The sequence below is a fragment of the Colobus angolensis genome, unplaced genomic scaffold, assembly GCF_000951035.1.
Source record: "Colobus angolensis palliatus isolate OR3802 unplaced genomic scaffold, Cang.pa_1.0 Scaffold68, whole genome shotgun sequence".
Taxonomy (NCBI): Eukaryota; Metazoa; Chordata; class Mammalia; order Primates; family Cercopithecidae; genus Colobus; species Colobus angolensis.
In genome coordinates this window covers 4,821,846-4,841,381 of record NW_012120487.1, presented here as the reverse complement: position 1 = coordinate 4,841,381, position 19,536 = coordinate 4,821,846, and the positions used below count along the sequence as shown (strand labels likewise).

At 38.1% G+C, this 19,536-nt stretch overlaps 1 protein-coding gene across 2 annotated transcripts in view; it reads left to right on the top strand.

The window, feature by feature from the left end:
* The window catches only part of NRD1 (nardilysin (N-arginine dibasic convertase)), a 117,500-nt gene that overhangs the window by 52,583 nt on the left and 45,381 nt on the right, over nt 1–19,536 (top strand). The window contains exons 2-6 of one of the 2 annotated variants that reach the window (XM_011926267.1): nt 10,967–11,255; nt 13,926–14,059; nt 15,120–15,189; nt 15,346–15,427; nt 17,355–17,508. In XM_011926267.1, the coding sequence (XP_011781657.1) occupies nt 10,967–11,255; nt 13,926–14,059; nt 15,120–15,189; nt 15,346–15,427; nt 17,355–17,508 (729 nt within the window). The remainder of the gene's footprint in view (nt 1–10,966; nt 11,256–13,925; nt 14,060–15,119; nt 15,190–15,345; nt 15,428–17,354; nt 17,509–19,536) is intronic. The other variant, XM_011926268.1, reaches the window with a different exon arrangement.

Here is a 19,536-nt window from a genome sequence, read left to right as displayed (position 1 = left end):
GTCTCCCTCTGTCACCCAGGCTGGAGTGCCATGTCTTGGCTCACTGCAACCTCCGCCTCCTGGGTTCAAGCAATTCTCCTGCTTCAGCCTCCTGAGTAGCTGAGTTTACAGGCCCACGCCACCACGTTTGGCTAATTTTTTTGTATTTTTAGTAGAGACGGGGCTTCACCATGTTGGTTAGGCTGGTCTCAAACTCCTGACACTGTGATCTACCCATCTCAGCCTCCCAAAGTGCTGGAATTACAGGCATGAACCAATGTGCTTGGCCAGGAATTCTTTTGTGTAATATTCTGAAAGGGGCCCTCAGAATATGACAACTGAAGGAACTTGAGTATTATTGTTCTATTAACTGGGTCGGATGACATATCTTTAGATTACCTGTCTTGTCACCGTCTGAGAAATTCTAATTATAAAATTGCCCTTTTAATTTGGGAGGATGAAAGTCCGCAAGGAAGCATAACAAAAAGGCAATTATATTTATAGTTCAGTGTGATCACCTGGAGTATTTAAGACCCCAGGGCAGCACATAGAATTTGCTAAGCCAGTAGTAGACAGAGAAAATAAGAAAAGTGGCCAGATGTGGAGGCTCACATAAAAGACTATAAACTATGTAAAACTATAAAAAATTATATATAAAACTATAAAAAACTATATATGTAGTTTAAGCTATAAAACTATATATAAAAAAAACTATGTAAACTAGTTTTAAGGCCTCATATATATGTTATATATAATTATGTATATATAGTTATACAGTTATATAACTTTATATACATAGTTGTATATATAGTTATATACACATACACACACAAATATGGCCTAAATATTAGTTTTAATTAGACTTTTCACTATAGAGTTCTTAAAAAAATATCCTTTCAAATCTCTTACTATCAGATTTTTAGCTGGGACAAACAGTTGATATTTCTGGCTTTTGAACTCTTTTTCACCCCAAAGATATTCTCCCCCATGAAACTAAGAAGGCTTAGCCAGGGTTATGACTTCAACAAGGACACATGAGGTCTCAAAAGAGGTGGAAAGCAGTTTTCACAAGATTCAGAGCTGCCCCAAAGACAGCTTAAAGAAAGGAAAATTTTGTCAGCCATAAATGGAGTACAGACTATATTTCTGTTTGACCATATTCTCTAGAGCTTCAGTTTCTCAGCTGACCATCCACACACAAAACCTGTACCAAAAAACATACCAAAAAACCTGTAGGCTGCCCCTTGCACAGATGGAGGACAGGAAATCAAAAGCTGCCCATAGAAGGAAAAAGGAATGATAAATGTCAAAAGTCACACAAATATCAAACCAAAAACTGATGTGTTCCCTGGCTGGGAATTCAACCCAGGGAGCCTCAGTGCTTTACCACTGCTGTTCCTGGAGGGGATCTAAAGCAGGCAGTTTTGTTTTAGGTGAGATATTTGTTCTTTAATTTAGTCAAGTGAATTCTCAAGGCTAGTCACAACACTATTAAGTGTCTCTTGTAAAATTTGTTTAGAAAGTATATTTTTTTGTAAAATCAATTGTTTAGAGAGATGCCCGAGATTATTTTAAAATTTATGGGTCCAGTTTAAAGATTCCCCTTTTCAGGCTTTCTTCTGAAGTCTAAAGAATATTGTGGCCAAGCACTACTGCAATAAAAAAAAAACAAACTTCTTTTGTTTCCTTAGACCCTAATCTAAAAATGGCCCAATTCTGCAGAATACACCCTAATGGGCTACAAAGGAAATAGAACTTGTGTTTCTCAAATGAAACAAAACCCTGGCCAAGGCATTAAAAGTTTGTCACAAAACCTAGGTGACAAACCTTTAATGCCTTGGCCAGCTGTTAAGTATTAAATAGATTTTCAAGCAAGCAAATCACAATCAAATTGCAAGTTTTCAAGATTTCAGTCTTCATCTTTGGGGTGTCTCCCACCAAATGCATTCTGATGAAGTAGAGCCCAGATTTGCTGAAGCAAGGCCAGATTTCCTGCTGAAAAGAAAAATACTATGGGGCTATCACCCATGAACCCCATCACTTACCAAAAGATGTCTTCTCAGGTGATTTGTTTCTAATGCTGTGAAACTAGAGCACCACAGGCCAACGGTGTCTGATTGCCCACCAAATACACGGATCTGTCCCTCAATAAAATAATTCAGGCAGCTGCTGGATTGGGCCCAAGGGTGGCTGCGGCCAGGGGCATATGTACTACAGATGAGGCACCCACTCCAGACTTTTGTCCCTTTTTGGTTGCCAATGTCTAGAGAACCAAACCGGAGTCAGCTCACCCAGTGCAATAAGACCGGATATCCACACTAAGATTTTGCAGTGGTAAGAAGGAAGGCATGGTGTTTATTTACAGGGTGTCAAGCAAGGAGGACCAGGTGACTAACCCTTAAATTCTGACCTCCCGGATGATTTGCAGGTAATAGTTTTTAAAGGCAGGGGTAAATTTATCAGGATAGCAGACGAGTTCAGTCCCCAGTTCCTCCTTATCTGAGGTCTGTGTGCCCGCAGATCCTTTTGCAGGTGTCTGAAAAACAACTGAAGAGACAGATGTTGAGATGTTATCTTTAGTTTCTGTAGGGAAGCAAACTTTCTCATGACTAACTTCCTTGGCTATTTTAAAGTTACTATTACTTGCTTATCAAGTTGTATGTTTACTTTCCAAGGCTAGCTAGGTGCCAGAAATTCCCCTTGAAAGAACTCAAGATTTTCTTTTATTTCTATGCTTAGGGGCCCACAGGCCCTTAAGAGGTGTTCCTGTTCTGTTTCAGCTCTAAGTAATCTGAAATGTATAAGTGTTGAAGGTAAGGTAGACATGGCTATTTTTTCCTCACTAAATGAATAGCCTATTGTTTCAGCATCATTTGTTGAGTTGTGGTAGTAAATGGCATTGTAACAGTATTATATACAGTATTATATACACTGCTCTGTTTTTAGAACCTATTCTCTTTCATTGATCTGTTGGTGTACCTGTTAGTAGCTCAGCTTCATTTCAGTCACCTTAAAAGTCTGTATTTTTATTTATTAAGTTTTTTTTTTGTTTGTTTTTTGAGATAGAGTCTCGCTCTGTTGCCCAGGCTGGAGTGCAGTGGTGTAATCTTGGCTCACTGAAACCTCTGCTTCCTGGGTTCAAGTGATTCTTGTGCCTCAGCCTCCAGAGTAGTTGGGATTACAGGCATGCACGACCACGCCTGGCTAATTTTTGTATTTTTAGTAGAGACAGGGTTTTGCCATGTTGGGCAGGCTGATCATGAACTCCTGGGCTCAAGCGATATGCCTGTCTCAGCCTCCCAAAGTGCTGGGATTACAGGTGTGGGCCACTACGCCCAGCCTAAAGTCTGTATTTCTGTATTTTTATACCTGGTAAGGCAGTTCCTTCCCCTTGTTCGTCCTTTCTTTCTTTTGTTTTTTGAGATGGAGTCTCACTGTGTTGCCCAAGCTAGAGTGCAGTGAGGCCATCTCGGCTCATTGCAAGCTCTGTCTTCCAGGTTCAGGCCATTCTCCTGCCTCAGCCTCCTGCGTAGCTGGGACTACAGGCGCCCGCCACCATGCCTGGCTAATTTTTTGTAATTTTAGTAGAGACGGGGTTTCCCCGTGTTAGCCAGATGGTCTCGATCTCCTGAGCTCGTGATCCGCCCGCCTCCGCCTCCCAACGTGCTGGGATTACAGGCGTGAGCCACCGCGGCCGACCATCCTTTTCAAAATGTTCTTGACATTTTTGTGGGTTTTGGTCCACATGAATTTTAGAATCAGTATGTCAAGTTCCACAATAAATCTTGTTGGGTTTTATTTATTTATTTATTTATTTATTTTTAGATGGAGTCTCGCTCGGTTGCCCAGGCTGGAATGCAATGGCGTTATCTCGACTCACTGCAAGCTCCGCCTCCCAGATTCACGCCATTCTCCTGCCTCAGCCTTCCATGTTGCTGACACTATAGGCGCCCACCACCACGCCTGGCTATTTTTTTATTTTTTTCTTTTTAGTAGAGACAGGGTTTCACTGTGTTAGCCAGGATGGTCTGGATCTCCTGACCTCATGATCCGCCCGTCTTGGCCTCCCAAAGTGCTGGGATTACAGGCGTGAGCCACCGCACCCGGCCCTTGTTGGGGTTTTTTTTTTATGGGAATTGCCTTGAATTTATAGATTAACTTGGAGGAAGAATTGGTATCTTTATAACATTGGATGTTGCCACCCAGTCATATAGTATGACTGTTTAGTGAGGTCTTTTATTTCACCTGTAAAGTTTTCTAGTTTTCTTAATGTTGGCTGTGTTTAGTGATATTGAAAAGAATGTGTTCTAGTGTCATGCTACTTAGGGACTGACTAGTCCCTACTAAGCCACGATAAGGTTGGGCAAATAACAGACCTTTTTTTGTGCTTCAGTTTCCTTATCCATAAAATGGGAATAACAACTCATTAGGATTATTGTGAAGATTAACTGGGTTAAGACATTTAAGTTAATACATTTAAAATGTGAGCTATTGTTACTAGGTATATTTATGCATTTTATAGTTTATATTGCTTTGGCCAAAGGGATTTAAAAAAAATCTTACTTACCTTTGATGTATAGGAAAGCTACTGATTTTTGTTTATAGTTCTTTGATTTTGGCTACTTTGCTGAACTCTGTTTAGTAGTAATAGTTTTTAGGTTTTGTTTTTGGTAATTCTCTTGCTTGTTCTAGGTAATAATATGTTTAATGATTTGTTTTAGCTTTCAATATTTGTACCTCATAATTATTTTTTATTTATGTACATTTTGCATATTTTTTCATTTATTAGGACCTCCAATACAATATTGAATAGTAGTGACGATAAAGGACATTTTGTTCATGACTGTCTTAAAATGGATTTGATGTTGATTTATAGAAGTGATCCTCCATAAAGCTAAGGACTTTATGTGTACTTAATTTGCTAAGGAGTGAGTTTTGTATTTTTGCAAAATCATTTTTATTGTACAAATCATAAATGAATTTTTTTATTACAAAAGATTGAAAAAGTTTAAGAATTATAAAGCGTCGGCTGGGCGTGGTGGATCACTTGAGGTCAGGAATTCGAGACCAGGCTGGCCAACATGGTGAAAACCCCGTCTGTATTAAAAATACAAAAATTAACCAAGTGCGGTGGTGCGTGCCTGTAGTCCCAGCTACTTGGGAGCCTAAGGCAGGAGAATGACTTTGAACCTGGAAAGTGGCGGTTGCAGTGAGCCGAGACCGCACCACTGCACTCCAGGCTGAGCGACAGAGTGAAACTTGGTCTGAAAAAAAAAAAAAAAGAATTATAAAGTGTAAAAGATCTTTGTACCTCTCTTTACTTTTTCTCCTTTCCCCAGATATACATTACCATTACATTTGGTTTGCATACTTTTAGTTCTATTGTTGTACCTTTATATGCATTTAATGTATACATGTCATACACATAGCTTTAATTTTTTTTAAACTGGGTATTAGATTTTGTCTCATATTTTGTTTCATTAAGTAGATATTAAGTACCTACTATGTATCAGGTCCCCTCCAGGCATTAACATTCTTTTGTTTATTCAACATCTGTTTCTTAAATGTTTGGTATATATATGCCTGGTGTTGTCCCAGGATATAGATGGGAAGGAAAGAAAAGCTCTGTCCTCAGAGATAACATTCTAATGTTGCAGGCAGAAAATAAAATCAAGTAATGATAAATGGTGCGAAGGAGGTTAAAGCAGGATAAAAGAATAGAAATGGGCGAAAGAGCTGTTTTAGATAGTGTGGTCAGAGAAGGCATTTCTGAAAAGGGGACATTTCTTTTCTTTTCTTTCTTTCTTTTTTTTTTTTTTTTTTGAGACAGAGTCTTGCTCTGTCGCCCAGGCTGGAGTGCAGTGGTACAATCCTGGCTCACTGCAACCTCAGCCTCCCAGGTTCAAGTGATTCTCCCACCTCAGCCTCCTGAGTCGCTGGGACTGCAGGCTCCCACCACCACACCAGGCTAATATTTGTATTCTTAGTAGAGTCAGGGTTTCGCCATTGTTGGCCAGGCTGGTCTTGAACTCCTGACCTCAAGTGATCTGCCCACCTTGGCCTTCCAAAGTGCCGGGATTACAAGTGTGAGCCACTGCGCCTGGGTCAAAAGGGGAGATTTCATGAAAGACTTGAAAGAGGTAGAGCAGTCGGGCAAATACTTTATCTGGGTCAGGAGCCCCTAAGACCAAAAGAACAGCAAGCACAAAGGCTTTGGACTGAGAGTCTGTTGGCAGTGTTTAGGAAACAACAATAAAGTCATTTGGTCAGAGCAAACAGAATGAAAGAAGAGTAGTGAGAAAGAAGGTTGGAGAGGTAAAGGGGAACGAGATTATATTGAGCATTGTATAGGCCATGGTAAGGATTTTGGATTGTAAGTATGATGGGAAGCCAATGATGAATTTTGAAAAGGGAAATAGCCTTGTATTAGTTTGCTAAGGCTGCCATAACAAAATATCAAAGAAAGAGTAGCTTAAATAACAGCTATGGGGTCTAGAAGTTCAAGATTAAGCTGTCAGCCTATTTGGTTTCTTTCTTTCTTTCTTTCTTTTTTTGAGATGGAGTCTTGCTCTGTCGCCCAGGCTGGAGTGCAGTGGCACAATCTCGGCTCACTGCAGCCTTCGCCTCCTGGGTTCAAGCGATTCTCCTGCCTCAGCCTCCTGAGTAGCTGAGATTACAGGCACGTGCCGCCATACCCAGCTAATTTTTTTGTATTTTTAGTAGAGATGGGATTTCACCATGTTGGCCAGGATGATCTTGATCTCCTGACCTCATGATCCGTCCACTTCAGCCCTATTTGATTTCTTCTGAGGCCTTTCTGGCTTGTGGTTGGCCTTCTGCTTGGTATCTCCTCACATGGTCTTTTCTTTGTATGCACACGTATCTGGTGTACCATTGTGTTTCCAAATTTCTTCATTTTTTTAAGGGTACCATTCAGATTGGATTTGGACCTACTCTAGAGGCCAGATGTTTAACTTAATTACCTCTTTAAAGGCCCTGTCTCTAAATACAATCACACCCTGAGGTATTACGTTTAGGGATTCAACATAGGAATTTTGAGGGAACACATTTCAGCCCATACATAGCAGGGCTCATCTGCTTTACTTAGCCTGCTGAAAATTGACTTGAGGTGTGTGGAGGGGGAGGGGGAGTAGATGGTGGTGGTAGAGGCAGGTGTAGCCAGGTTATTGAGGTGAAAATGGAAACAGAATTAGGAGGAGATTAGACAAGACGACAACATGCACTATGGAAATAGCTGTGGAGTTGATGAGACATTGTCAGAATTGTTATTTATTTTGAAAGTAGAATGCATAGGATTATTTTAATAGTAGATTTTTAGATTTTTTTCTGTTCTTTTTATTTATGAAAAATTTAAGCTGAAAAAAATGGACTTTACAAAGACCAAGTAAAGTTCTTCTTCCCTGGCTTTTTTTTCCCCCGCAACCTGAGTTGATATCTGATATAGATATTGGGACTACCTCAAATTCTGCCTCTCTATGATTCTGCGTCTCTGAGATTCATCTTAGAATTTATTTCTGGACAGATTGTTCATATTCTTGGAAAACAGCTCTTAATTTTAACTTGTCCTGTGCTTGGGTTGTGTAAGGGAGGAAAATAATTTTTTTTTCAACCCTCGTAAGTTATTATTTGGAATGGCCCTCTCTAACAAAAGATTAGCAAAAGAAAAACAAATATAAGTTTGTTAACATATATAATTCATAAATATATGGGAGATACTCAGAGAATGAGTTGGCTTTTAATTCCAGCTTGTATAGTATCTTCAACAAAGAACTGTAAATGTTTAGAAAAGTGTCAAGACAACGAAAAAGGACTTTGAGTCTGTAGGGGCAGCAACTTGTAGAAAGGCAAATAATGGCAGGCAAAGCATAATTAGTAAACTTGCTAATGTGGATTCGTTTGGTGTCGTATCCAGACCAATACAGATGTAAAGTTGTATTTGGTGGTTAACTTGTGTTCTTCCACGGTAGAAAGGGGATGGGTGTTTTTTGTTTTTTTTTTAACCTTTTTTGTCTTTGGAGTAAATTTATGTCCTGCTTTTAGGCAAGTGGAGGGCAGAGAGCTTTCCTGCATCTGCTTTTTAATTGCCTTCAGTTCAACAATCCTTATGCCAAGGAGGCATATTTTGAGGTGGCATATTGCTGTCTCCTACAGTTGACTGTTTGGCACAGAAGTACATGGCCTGACTAGCCCAGTTATTATAGAATGAAGGCCTTTACAGCTTCTTTGGAAGTGGTGAATGACAAATCCAAAACTACTCAGTTTAAGAACTAGGATCTACTTCTGTTGTTCTTGAACATTTTAATCCCTCTGTATCCTTACATCATGTTACCCTGCCCTCCCACCCCAACAAGTATTTTGCTTTTTTTTTTGAAACAGGTTTTTGCTTTGTTGCCTAGGCTGGAGTGCAGTGGCATGAACTTGGCTCACTGCAACTTCCACCTCCCGGGCTCAAGCCATCCTCCCATCTCAGCTCTGGAGTAGCTGGGACCATAGATGCACCATGCCTAGCTAATTTTTGTATTTTTTGTAGAGATGGGGTTTTGCCATGTTGCCCAGGCTGATCTTGAACTCCCGGACTCCAGCAATCTGCCTGCCTTGGCTACCCAAAGCGCGGGGATTACAGGCGCAAGCCACTGTGCCCCGCCCTGTTTTGCATTTTGTGTTTATCATTCCTTTGCTTTAAAAAAGTTTTATCACATATATATATGTATACCTAAATAATACACCGTTTACTTTCGCTTGTTTTTTGGCATTGTATCAATGGTACTCATACAGTATTTTTTCGTGAGTTGCTTTTTTCACTCATGTTTTTAAGATTAACCACTGTTGTAGTTTGTTGCTGAATTCTGTATTTCCCTGTGTTACAATATTCTACTGTGAAGAAAATTTTCATTATATGAATATACCACAGTTTTTTTATTCTGCTGTCAGTAGACTTGGATTGCTTCCGGTTTAAATAATTGAGCTTATTGCCCTGAGGCTCTCTTTGCTCTTATTTATTGATCTGAAGCTTAGACTTTGTCTAGGGTTTCCTGGGAAGAACCAATATCTAAATACATGTTTATAGGTCTGTGGTTTTCTCTGCTGCTTTCTCCATTAATCTGATCAAATTTACACGTCTTCTAATGATTTCTAAAAATTTGCGATCTGCTAACAGTGTCCTTTCCTGTTTTCTGTCTATCATGATTTTATTCTCACAAACCAAAAAAAAATAAAATAAAATAACTTTTTTTCTATCACTTAAATGTGATTATTTTTTATTATTTATTTATTTATTATTGTTTGAGACAGGGTCTCATTTTTCACCCAGACTGGAGTGAAGTGGCCCGATCTGGGCTCACTGCAGCCTGGACCTCCTGGGCTCAAGTCATCCTCCTACCTCAGCCTCCTAAGTAGATGGGACTACAGGCGCATGCCACCATGCCTGGTTAATTGTTTTGTATTTTTTGTAGAAGCGAGGTTTCGTTACATTGCCCGCTGGTCTTGAACTCCTGAGCTCTAAATGTGATTATTTTATATGGAAAGTAGATAAATCCCAGTGTTCAGTTTTCCATCTTAGGCCAGAGGTTCTCTTCCTTGTCTTTCTTTGCATGTTATTCTTAGTTTTTGCTTGACTTTTTATCTTCAAGGATTTACTTAAGTGTACCTTGTCTTAGATGCCTTCCCTGACTGCTTCTTTCTTTCTTACATTCTGTATTTGTCTCTGTCATTCTGTATTGTACTGGATCGTCTCATTATTAGACAGTCAATGCCTGATGGTGAGGAATTTTGTTTTTACCCTTTTTAACCTTAACGCAGCATGGTATCTGATACGTAAAAGGTGTTAAATAAATGCTTATTGAGTAAATACATGAAAAAATTAGTATAAATGGGGCTGGATGCGGTGGCTCATGCCTGTAGTCCTAGCACTTTGCGGGGCTGAGGTGGGTGGATTGCTTGAGCCCAGGAGTTCAAGACCAGCTTCGGCAATATGGCAAAACACTGTCTAAAAAAATACAAAAATTAGCCAGGTATGGTGGCCTGTGCCTGTGATCCCAGCTACTCCGGAGACTGAGGTGAGAGGATTGCCTGAGCCCAGGTGGTCGAGGCTGCAGTGAGCTGAGATCATGCCACTGCACTCTAGCCTACACAACAGAGTGAGACCTTGTCTCAAAAAAAAAAAAAAAGGGCGGGGGGGAAGACGGGAGTGGTCTGTAATAGATACCTAGTCATCAAGCTGGGCACAGTAGTTTTGCAGATAAGAATCAGGAGTTTGACATGGTGGCACATGCCTGTAATCCCAGCCACTCAGGAGGCTGAGGTGAATTGCTTGAGCTCAAGAGTTTAAGATCAGCCTGGGCAGTAAAGCAAACTGTCTCAAAAAAAAAGCAGAATAATCTTCCTGCGGGGCTAGCAGTCTGTGGGGGATTTCATTTTCATAGAGATGTAACCGCTTTTTAGTTCATAAAGGCAGCTTTGGAGACTGATATACCAAATATTTTATAGAAAAGAAAATCAACAGTTTAATTTTGTGTGATTTTGCTTTAATATTAAGCTGACATGACTGCTCTGTATATTGAGGGATACATTTATCTTAGGCTAAGCCTTCTGATATGATAGAATGTTTAAATACTTACAAAATGAGAAATAAGGGAGGCTGAGTGGTGAGTTGTATATCTTTAACTACTAAAATGTGTTTTTTGAATAGGTATATTTATGTAGTTCAAAATTTAAAAATACAAACAGCATATATTATGAAGTGTTCTTACCTTCATCTCCCTCCAGTTCAAAAACGGATTAGCTTTTGGGGTTCCCTCTCCAGAGCAACCAATTTTATTAGTTTACAAATAGTGTTAGTTCTGTGTGTGTGTGTGTACTTGTACTTGGAATTTTTTTTTTTAAACTCTGCTAAGCTGATTACTTGTATTGGTGTAAAGAACAGCTGAATCAAAATGTGTGTGTGTGTGTGTGTGTTTTTTTTCCCCAGATACATCAAATTACAGAATGGCTTGCAGGCACTTTTGATTTCAGACCTAAGTAATATGGAAGGTAAAACAGGAAATACAACAGATGATGAAGAAGAAGAGGAGGTGGAGGAAGAAGACGAAGATGATGACGAAGATTCTGGAGCTGAAATAGAAGATGATGATGAAGAGGGTTTTGATGATGAAGATGAGTTTGATGATGAACATGATGATGATCTTGATACTGAAGATAATGAATTGGAAGAATTAGAAGAGAGGGCAGAAGCTAGAAAAAAAACTACTGAAAAACAGGTGCGAGTCATGTCTGTTTTCTTCTAATTTGGGAATTCTTTGGGATAACTTCTAAACTCAAGCTTTATTTCTTAATGGCAAAAAGGAAGTATATGCTTATCTTTTGGTCTTCAGTAAAGGTCTATTCTGTATCAGGATTACATTTTGAAAACATTTTGCTCCAATTATAAAAGTAATAAATGCTCATTATATAAACTAATGGAATATAAAGAAAACAAAAATATAAAAATCACCCATAGCTATATCTCTCAGAGGTAAGCAACACTCAGAGGTATTTGAATTTATGTGTATTTGTATACATTATATGTTTTAAAAACAAATACTGGTAGATAAGGAGCTGTAGAATTCCTAGCCTGGATTAGAGAAATAAGAATATATTATCCTTGGTGAGACTGGAAAAAGAAGAAGAAAAGAATGGGGCTAGTGTGAAATCTTTACATGGGCCTAGGGCTCTAAGAGTTATTGTGTGGGCAGTTTCTATATAGATAATTGAGTTTGGTTTAGCTCTTTATATGGGAAAGCAAAGGTCTGGACAAATAAGTACTTTGGAAGAGTTGAAATAGAAACTGGGCAGTTAAGCTTATTTAATATGTAACAACAATCAGTGGATAGATAAATAAGGCTTGATAGGGAGAATTTCTTAATATCTTTTGAAGAATACCTCCATTTTCATAGTAGGGAGTACCCAGAGGATAATTTTTGGAGCCATTACAGTGGAATTGACCAGCAAAAGTTGGTTAAAGCTAGTTTCTTGAATGTTGGTAATATATTCAACATGGTACAGTCTGCATACAAAAAGGCCGAGATGGGCAGATCACTTGAGTCCAGGAGTTCTGAGACTAGGCTAGGTAATGTGGTGAAACACTGTCTCTGTAAAACATTAAAAAAAAAAAAATTAGTTGGATGTGGCGTCGCATGCCTGTGGTCCCAGCTACTTGAGAGGCTGAAGACGGGAGGATCACCTGAGCCCAGGGAGGCTGAGGTTGCAGTGAGCCTTGATTATACCACTGCACTCCACCCTGGCTGATAGAGTGAGACTTTGTTTCAAAAAAAGTCTCAAAAAAAAAAAAAAAGAAAAAGAAGAAAAGTGGTCACCCTTAAAGATGGGAAGAATTGAGGTATAAGTAGTAGATATGATTTACTAGTCATTCATCTTGGAAAAAATTGTATTTTTTAAAAGGGAGTTGTACCAGTTTTTTACTAAGTTGTTGGATTGAGTCATATTTTTAAGAAGCTTTTTGCTGTTTACTACTCAGATTATTAGTGATTCTGTTTTTGGGTAGCATGATAGACCAAGTATTAAATAGTTTTAACTTGGAAAACTGTAGAGATGAACACCAAAACACTGGGGGGAAAGAAAGGTATATATATATATCACTTGATAGTCTGTATGCTAAGGTCTCTGAACAGATTGGAAATTAATAGATTCACTTTTAACTTAAAATAGATCTCATAATTCCAAATAGAGCATTAATAGAAAGGAAGAAATTATAAAAGTCACAAAATGAAAAGAACACTGACAGTCAGGAACCCTGGGTTCTAATTCTGGCTCTGTTCTTGTCTTTCTGCATGATTTTAGGTGTTTTCATTTTCTTTCTTTTCTTCTCAGTTTTAAAACAAGAATATAAAATTCTGAGGCCCATTTTAGCTCTAAGCCTGACCATAAACAAGAATATAAAAGTCTGAGGCCCATTTTAGCTCTAAGCTTCACCATGTTATAACTTCTTAACTGAATACTTCTTATCTATATATTTTTTTCTGTATCTTTCCATCTGTCTATAAGTAGTTTTCCCATGATCCAACTTCTTTATATTTCCTATTAACTGACAAAGCATTTTACAACAATTAAAAATTGTTTTGACAGGCATTTTAAATGTCAAGACATTATAGCATACTTTAGATTTACACAGCAATTGTGAACACCTCTGACAAATGAACATGTGTATTCAGCCTTTTTGGTATCCTTTTTGTTTTGCTTAGGTAGATCAAATTCTAAGTTGATCTTTTCTAGCAGCAGGGTCGGTGTCTAGTGATCATTTTTAAAATGGCTTAGATGCTACCTTTCTTTTCTGAGAACTCAGTGTGATATAATTCTTATAAGATATTGACCACTAATTTTACGGATTATCCTACTGGGACAGTGGAACCTAAGTAGTCTGAAGATGAGATAGAATTGTTTTGATTCAGAAGCAATGGATTCACTAATGAAAGGAAAGATCCCATGATCTTAAGTGGTAAATGTTTGTATTTGTTGAATAACTTTCTGAAAAAAGGAAATAAAGTAGATTAGCCTTGGTAAGAGGTGGCTTAAGAGTGGTTTTATAACATAATTTTTATTTGAAAAATTTGTGAACCTTGTTTAAGGTAAATATGAGAATTAATAAAGGAAGTGAGAAGAAAAATATTTGATCGTTTTTTGGATAACATTTACCTAATTAAGAAGTTAACTACTTTTCTGAGGCATCTTTTTTATCCCTCTCCATTTTCCTCCTTCCAAAAGAAGTTGTTCTTGATTTTAAAAGTTTGATAAATTAAAAAGATTGAAATTTAAATATAATATACGTTGAATTAAGATTTGTTCAGGGCTTTCTTAATTCAATTCTCAAGTATGAATTTCTCAGGTATGAATTTTTTAGGTAGAAAATTCTCAAGTATGAATTTCTTTTCTAGCAATCGCAGAGCCTGTTTTTGCTGTGGTCAAAGCTGACTGATAGACTGTGGTTTAAGTCAACTTATTCAAAAATATCTTCAACCCTGCTGTTCGAGACAAGAAATCTTTATGGGGTAGTTGGAGCTGAAAGCAGGTTAGGCACCTATTAAAACATCACAGAACAGGTTAGATTGTGGTTTGGAGAACTGGATATTCCCCAATGTTTTAACTGAGTTTATGTGCCTAAGTCTTCAAAATGGGGTTTATAGTATCAAGCCAGGCTGTTTGGTTCTTCCGAAAACACACTTTCATTTTCTGAAACGTGGCTAGACTTTATGCCAGGTACATGCTATTTTTGAAAAGCTCTTTTTTTAAGAGGGTAACTTTATCAAAACAATCTCTTTTACCAAATATGTTAGCCCTGTAAAATTGACATTTTCAAACTTTGAAGAAAACAAACAAATTTGGGAAAGTTAATAATTCACCTTTCTATCTTCAAGGATTCAAATTGACTGTTTTTTTCTCCTTTTTTTTGGCTTTTAACTGACTGTAATTATGCCCCAATAGTTTGGGTGCAGTGGCTCACACCTATAATCCCAGCACTTTGAGGGGCTGGGGTGGGAGGATTGTTTGAGTCCAGGAGTTTGAGACCAGCCTGGGCCTCGTAGCAATACCCCGTCTTAATAAACAAAACAAAAGAAACAAACAAAAACAATAATTTTAAGTGCAATTTGGTGTACCTCTTGGCCATCAATTTTGTTAAAAACTCTGATTTTCCCAAAGTATTGGGAGAATATATACTGGTAAGTAATGTATGCTATATATCTTCAATTAGAAGTGAAGAACTAAAAAGCCTTTTTAACATTTAGTTATATTTTTTAATAGCTACCGATTTTATCTTTTTTATCACTTACTATTTTTGTTAGATGTTTTCCTAAAATGTTATCTTATTCTATCTTAACAAAATTTTCTGAGTTACACGTTGAGAGGTTTCACATCTAGTAACTGAGTCACTCAACACAAAAGCTTTTAATTGCTCAGAGACCTTCAGAGATATCTACCTAGATATGTTATTTCCGCAGATTTCCAAAATCTAATAATTCAGGGAAAAAACTTGGTTCAGAATTCTGAAATGCTGACGTGAAGTGGTATTTGGGTGGGCTGTCCAGTCTCTCTTCCCTTTTTTTCTGTCTGTTTCTGCTTTTTTTCCTTAGGTCTGCACCTGTTCAGCATTTGGCAGGATGGCAAGCGGAGGAGCAGCAGGGTGAAACTGACACAGTTCTGGTGAGTTTCACTTTGCTGCTCCTCCTGATTCTCAGGGAAAGAATTTTGTTACTCCTATTGGAAAGCATCCATCTCCAAATGAATCCTTAAGATAAGATGTGAATATTATTCCTTTAGGGTTGACTCAACTATTTGTATGTGTTCTAATTACTCCAGTCTGCAGCGGCTCTTTGTGTTGGAGTTGGGAGTTTTGCTGATCCAGATGACCTGCCGGGACTGGCACACTTTTTGGAGCACAGTAAGAATTTGTAAAATATCATTCTCTAGTGTGTGGTTTTTTTTTCCACCTCTGAACTTATATGAATTGATATCAGAGATTCGTAATTGATTTGGCAGAAGTAGGATATATTTAGCAAGAGAAAAGGCTAAGAAAACATCCTTGATTTATGAATATCATGGGGAAAACTTAATCTGAGCATACTTATATTGAAAATTAGAATGAAACCACATAGAAAACTTTTAAACTGTAGATGTCACTATTGTTGAGCTGTGTTAAGGCCAACAGATCAGGAGATGATTGCCATTTTCTAGGAAATGGCCAGTCCTGGGGAGGGCAGTCCCTTCCAGGGTTAGCAAGGCGCCCAGCCAAAGCATCAAAACTACGGGAATTCCCTGGGTGAGGTGGCTCACACCTGTAATCCGAGCACTTTGGGAGGCTGAGGTGGGTGGATCACTTGAAGTCAGGAGTTTGAGACCAGCCTGGCCAACATGGTGAAACCCCGTCTCTACTAAAAATACAAAAATTAGTCGGGCGTGGTGGCATGTGCCTGTAATCCCAGCTACTTGGGAGTCTGAGGCAAGAGAATTGCTTAAACCTGGGAGGTGGAGGTTGCAGTGAGCTGAGGTTGTGCCGTTGTACTCCAACTTGGGTGATAGAGCGAGACTCCGTCTCAATAAAAAAAAAACAAACAAAAAAAAACTAGAAATTCAAAAGGCATGATTAATATAAAAACAAAACAATGGAAACTTTTCATTGAATTTGTAATGTGCCTAAATAAAACCTATGTGGGGCCAGGCATGGTGGCTCACTCCTGTAATCCCAGCACTTTGGGAAGCCAAGGCAGGTGGATCACCTGAGGTCAGGAGTTTGAGACCAACCTGGCCAACATGGTGAAACCCCATCTCTACAAAAACGCAAAAGTTAGCTGGGCATGATGGCGCACACCTATAATTCCAGCCACTCTGGAGGCTGAGGCAGGAGAATCACTTGAACCCAAGAGGCGGAGGTTGCAGTGAACCGAGATCGCGCCATTGCACTCCAGCCTGGGTGACGGAGTGAGACTCCAGCTCAAAAACAAACAAAAAAACCCTATGTATATGTTATATAGTTACAAATATTTATTTTTATTTTACAAATATTTATTTTAAATTACTCATTTTTTAATGGTCTGGTTTTCTAAAGTATTTGAGGGTATACTTCTTACTTTGTGAATTTTTATAGTAGCAATTAATCTGCATATGTTTGTGCTTAAATTTTAATCTCCTTAAATTTAATTAAAGAGATTAAGTTGTAAAAGCAGTAGCAGTTAATCTGCATACATGTTTGTGGATTTGTTTGAATTTTAATCTAATTAGTAAAAGATGCATTTTAACCTATTTAGATTTAAATCTCTTTTTGATCTCTATAAATTTTATGTTTGTCTTATCGAAAGATGAAATATTTTTTTTTTAGTATAAAAGTAACACGAGCATTATAGAAAGTTACAAAAACAAATGTAATTAAGAAAGTATTATTTAGGGTCGGGTGTGGTGGCTCACACCTGTAATCCCAGCACTTTGGGAGGCCGAGGTGGGCGGGTCACTTGAGGTCAGGAGTTGGAGACCAGCCTGGCCAACCTGGTGAAACCCCATGTCTACTAAAAATACAAAAATTAGCTGGGCATGGTGGCACATGCCTGTAATCCCAGTTACTTGGGAGGCTGAGGGAGGAGAATCGCTTGAGCCTGGGAGGCAGAGGTTGCAGTGAGCCAAGATTGCATCACTGTGCTCCATCCTGGGCAACAGAGTAAGACGCTGTCTCAAAGAAAAAAAAAAAAATTCAGACATAACCATTTGATGTGTTGATCTATTTTCTTTCAGTTTTCTTTGCATATAAGAAAGTTCATACATGATAAAAATATTGTCTATATCTTTGTGTTGTGTGACTTTGTGTTCTTTCCATTTAGTGGTATTCATGGGTAGTTTGAAATATCCAGATGAGAATGGGTTTGATGCCTTCCTGAAGAAGCACGGGGGCAGTGATAATGCCTCAACTGATTGTGAACGCACAGTCTTTCAGTTTGATGTCCAGAGGAAGTACTTCAAGGAAGCCCTTGACAGGTAACTAACTCTAAATATATTTTAATTTTAATGATCTAATGACACTTTGCAAATGTAAATAGAGTATTCTTGTACTGTAGAATTGTCACAATACTTTACTTGGACCAGGCATGGTGACTCATGCCTGTAACTCAAGTACTTTGGGAGGCTGAGGTAGAAGGATCGCTTAAAGCCAGGAGTTTGAGACCAGCCTGGGCAAAATAGTGAGAACTTGTCTTTACAAAAATAAGTAAATAAAAAATTAACCAAGCATGATGATGAGTGCCTGTAGTCCTTGCTACTCAGGAGGCTGAGGTGGAAGGATTGCTTGGGTCCAGGAATTCAAGGCTGTAGTGAGCTACATTCACACCGTTGCACTCCAGTCTGGGTGACAAAGCTTTATTTGGAGAAAAAAGCTGTTAAACTATTAAATACACTTTGACTCTTGTTCTATTATACATAGTCTTTGTATTAAAGATTAAAATAAAACTCAACACCTTTTGAGTTTTGTTAATTTTATGAATAATGTATTCTCTATTGACTCATTATTTTATATATATATATATATATTTATTTATTTATTTAAAGAGATATGGTCTTGCTGTGCTGCCTAGGCTGGAGTGCAGTGGTACGACTGGCCATCAATTGCATGAATGCATGGCTCAGTGCAACCTCAGTCTCCTGGACTGAATGTGCTACCACCCCCAGTTAATTTTCAAATTTTTTGTAGAATTGGGGGTCTCACTGTATTGCCCAGGCTGGTTTCAAACTCCTGGCCTCAAGTAATCCTCCTGCCTCAGCCTCTCAAAGTGCTGGGATTATAGGTGTGAGCCACTTTGCCCAGCCATTTAAAAAACAGAATTTAGTAGAAAATATGGAGAAACAGAGAAGCAAAAAAAGGATAAGATTGCCTCTAATTTTACAATCTAGAGATAACCACCATTGATGTTTTGGTATAGACCCATCTATATTTTTTAACGTATACTGATCCTATTGTTCATACTCTTTTATAAAATTTTTTGTTTGTTTGTTTTTGAGATGGAGTCTTGCTCTGTCACCAGGCATGAGTGCAGTGGCGTGATCTTGGCTCACTGAAACCTGCGCCTCCCAGGTTCAAGCAATTCTCTTGCCTCAGCCTCCCGAGTAGTTGGGACTGCAGGCATGCACCACCACGCCCAGCTAATTTTTATATTTTTAGTAGAGACGGGGTTTCACCTTGTTGGCCAGGATGGTCTAGATCTCTTGACCTCGTGATCCGCCCACCTTGGCCTCCCAAAGTTCTGGGATTACAGGCGTGAGCCACCACGCCCAGCCTATAATTAATTTTAAACAAGATATATCGTTTTAACTTATATAATTTATAAAACATAATTTTTAGTGATTATATGTTATTTACATTGTACAGAAGTACCATAAGGTGTTTAACCAGTTACATGTGATTGGACAGTTGAGTTGTTTCCAGTTTTCTAATACTGTAATGGTGTGATGACTATCCTGATCTCTGTGAATATCCTTAATTATTTCTATTAAGTTCTAAGAAGTGAAATTGCTGAATATATTTGCAAATATATTTTTAAGACTTGTTTTTTTTCTTTAAGCTTTCGAAATTCATTGCAAAATTGTTTTCTAGAAAGTTTGTCAGTACAATAGTAGAAGTTTGAGATTATATGGTTGCAAACCAAAGTCTACACTGGAAAAAAACAGAAAAGTAGAAACAAGTTATACCTAATTCTAGATATATGCAAGATTGAAATGTTAAAAAAAAAAAAGAAATAAACCTCGCATTTGTCTAGTATAATGTAAGTTCCTTCAGAGTAGGAATTTTCGTCTATTTTTTGTTGATACATCTGCAAATCAAGAATTTGGTAGATACTCAGATTTGTTAAATGAATTAATGCAGTTCCTTTATAGCAAAAATTACCATAAAATCAAACGATAAATGACCAAAAAAAAAATTTTAAAACATGGCAGAGATCTAATATTTAAAAAAAAATTAGCCTGGTGCAGTGGCTCACACTTGTAATCCCAGCACTTTTGGGGGCCGAGGCG